The 3,455-nt window shown below is 41.8% G+C and overlaps 1 protein-coding gene across 2 annotated transcripts in view; it reads left to right on the top strand.

Moving 5' to 3' along the window:
• Positions 1-3,455, top strand: part of UBE4A (ubiquitination factor E4A) — a 44,917-nt gene that overhangs the window by 2,638 nt on the left and 38,824 nt on the right. The window contains exon 2 of one of the 2 annotated variants that reach the window (XM_032285336.1): positions 2,810-2,958. In XM_032285336.1, coding sequence (XP_032141227.1) covers positions 2,838-2,958 — 121 coding nt within the window. In that variant the 5' untranslated portion in view covers positions 2,810-2,837. Of the gene's footprint in view, positions 1-2,796; positions 2,959-3,455 lie in introns of both variants that reach the window. The other variant, XM_032285337.1, reaches the window with a different exon arrangement.

The following is a 3,455-nucleotide window of genomic DNA, read 5'->3' as shown; positions in this document are numbered from 1 at the left end:
AGAGTGCAATGGCGCGATCTCGGCTCACCGCAACCTCCGCCTCCTGGGTTCAGGCAATTCTCCTGCCTCAGCCTCCTGAGTAGCTGGGATTACAGGCACGCGCCACCATGCCCAGCTAATGCTTTTTGTATTTTTAGTAGAGACGGGGTTTCACCATGTTGACCAGGGTGGTCTTGATCTCTTGACCTCGTGATCCACCCACCTCGGCCTCCCAAAGTGCTGGGATTACAGGCTGGAGCCACCGCGCCCGGCCAGTTTCCTTTCTTCTTATGTGTTGCAGGTGATGCATGTCCTTTGTAATCTAGACACTTTTCAGTTGTGTTTTTTAAACATTTGGGGAAATTTTATTGGTTTTTATAACTGAAAAGTCTGGACTTCTCTTTCCATCTCTCAATTCTATTTTCTTCTGTATGTTGGCTTAGTTTTAGGCTAGGCCTTTTCTAAATGGTGTAAAGATGGCTACTCTAGGCTTATATCTTACCAGGCTAGCAACTCAAACAGGAAAAAACTCCCTTTTCTGTACATTCAACTGAAGTCCTGAAGCTGGTATTCATTGACTCTGTTAGGCCTCTATAGTGTCTTGCGTCCTCTCCTAGATCAATTGCTTTGGCCAGAAAATGCTGTACTCTTTTTAGCCCGGCCACACCCATATGTTCATTCCTGGGGTGAGGTCAACCCCTCCTGAACATATGGATTGAGTGGAGTGGATACCCAAAGGAAAAAATGGATGTGATGTTTTACAGACAGAAATAACAAGAGTTCACTATACTTTTTGCATTCCTTTGGAATTCGAGGTATTTTAGGATGGAAGTAAACTGGTGTCAGCTAACAATAGGACAATTCTTATTGGCTTTATATTAATTATAGGTAATAATTAAACTTATGCAGTAATTACATGGTGACAAGCCCTCTCTTTAATTCCAATACTAAGTAGGGTATCTTTCCCTTTTTTGCATTATTAAGCTTGACTAAAATATACATAGCAAAAAATAAAATATACAAGGCCAGACGCAGTGACTCATGCCTATAATCCCAGCACTTTGGGAGGCCAAGGTGGGAGAATCACTTGTGGTCAGGAGTTTGAGACCAGCCTGGCCAACATAGTGAAACCCCATCTCTACTAAAAATACAAATAACAGTTCAGCTCCTTGAAACAGCAAAGCTCTGAGCTGTGCTGAGAAGAGACTAGACTCTCTGCCTAAGTCATTACAGCTAATTGGCCATTAACTCTTGTGTAGAAAAAATGACAGAGGAGCATGAAGCAAGTGCTGAAGATGCCTCAGAATTGTCAAGAAATGTTATAAATAATCTGTCTTTCTGCAGTAAATAAGGGTAACTTTTTCGACCACATTAGCTTTTTTTTTTTTTTTTTTTTTTTTTTTTTTGAGACAAAGTCTCACTCTGTCACCCAGATTGGAGTGCAGTGGTGCAGTCTCAGCTTTCTGCAACCTCCACCTCCCAGGTTCAAGCGATTCTTCAGCCTCAGCCTCCCGAGTATCTGGGATTACAGGTGTCCACCACCACAACCAGCCAATTTTTGTGTTTTAGTAGAGATGGGATTTCACCATGTTGGCCAAGCTTGTCTTGAACTCCTGACCTCAAGTGATCCACCTGCCTCAGTCTCCCAAGGTGCTGGGATTGCAGGCGTGAGCCACTGCACCTAGCCCACATTAACTTTTGTTGATATGATCCTGTGAGGGGAGTCTTGCCTCAATAAACTAAAGGTAGACCAAATGTTCTTTTCTTCTTCTTCCTTTATATCTCTATCCCCGCTATTTCTAAGGTATCTGTCCTTGTAACAGTTCAGGATTCTTGTGAGCAGAACATTCATACACTTTGTCTCTTCCCACTCTTTTCAGGCTTGTTTTTAATATTTCTATGTCACAGCCTTAAAATTTCAGAAAGGGGAGAAAGCCTTTCAGGGAGCTCTGCTTATTCTGTTGTGCCTCTGAGTTCACTTGGTCTCGAATGAGGAGATGTAATCAGAAGAGTATGAATGCAGGCTCAGTCAGCTCTATTAAACACTTTTGAGGTATACATATTTCATATTACACAGTAGACCTGACAGTTGGAATTTGCATTTTCTTCAGTATTATTTTTAAAAATCAGGTAAACAGTGAAGGTTAGATACAGCGTGAAGCAAAGACCAGTTAATTTGTTTGAGGAAGAAATATCAGTACTATTATACCTAGAATAAAAATAAATAGATTGCTTAATCTATGTTAAAAACCCATAACATGCAGCTAAACTGCTTCCAATCCTGATTTGCCAATCCAAATCTAAGATACGTGCTTTCACTTAATTTATATGTAGCTGAGGAATTTTCAGCTCCAGACCAGCCCTAAGTCATAGAAGTGCCTTGTCCTCCCCACAGTGAATGAGAACTAGACTGCCAGCTTAAAGACTTGGGAAATCCATAATTCTTGTCTTATTATTTCTCAGTGCCACATTGTTGTTACCATTGGTAGGTGGGCTCTCTCTTTGACTTCAATAATTCTATCTACTTAACCTATTTTCTTAAAGATATAGCAAATAAAAACATATCAACAGATATATGCATTCCAGCTGAATATGTTTTAGGCTTTTTCATTTTAGCTATCCCCAAATCAAGCCACCAAGTCCAGCTGGTAGGTTTGTAACCGTCTTGCCAAAAATGTCTTGAGTTTGGGGATGGGAATTGGAAAAATCTTAACCCAAAGTCTTTTTAAATGTATCGTATTTTAGAAATGGAAGAAGAAACAACCACAGGTATTGTGTTGTCTGCCCTCTTGTGTCTAATACCTGTCCTTTGAACAGCCCCTCCCCCTAGGTCTGGATGGAGGATACCTTAAAGTGAAATGACAGACCAGGAGAATAACAACAACATCTCAAGTAACCCCTTTGCTGCTCTTTTTGGCTCCCTGGCTGATGCCAAACAGTTTGCGGCAATCCAAAAAGAGCAGCTGAAGCAACAATCTGGTAAGTGGAGGAGCCAATAGCAGCAGATGAGATGACCTAGAATGGGGTCTTCCCAAATTAAGTATCCTTTGAGTCCTTAAGTGCAATTGGAATTTAAGTTTGGGACAAAAGTTGGTTTTTGTTTGTTTAGAGCAGAAACTGGTTTTTTTGTTGTTCTCGTTGTTGGTTTTGTTTTGAGACCCTCCCCTCCCCTATCCTCGCCACTGTACAAAAAGAGACCAGATAACAGGTGGTTCCATAGTAACAGATGCCAGTCGTGATCCCAAAGCTGTCAGGCTGTTTTCTGTAAAAGGAAAAAAAAATCACCTAGTAAAAGCTATATAAGGCCGGGCGCGGTGGCTCACGCTTGTAATCCCAGCACTTTGGGAGGCCGAGGCGGGTGGATCACGAGGTCAGGAGATCGAGACCATCCTGGTCAACATGGTGAAACCCCGTCTCTACTAAAACTAAAAAAAATTAGCTGGGCATGGGGGCGCGTGCCTGTAATCCCAGCTACT

This window comes from Sapajus apella, unplaced genomic scaffold (genome assembly GCF_009761245.1).
Source record: "Sapajus apella isolate SASKATOON/1434 unplaced genomic scaffold, GSC_monkey_1.0 scaffold16, whole genome shotgun sequence".
Classification (NCBI taxonomy): domain Eukaryota; kingdom Metazoa; phylum Chordata; class Mammalia; order Primates; family Cebidae; genus Sapajus; species Sapajus apella.
Note: the sequence above shows the minus strand (reverse complement) of the source record. Positions and strands in the feature narration are given on the sequence as shown.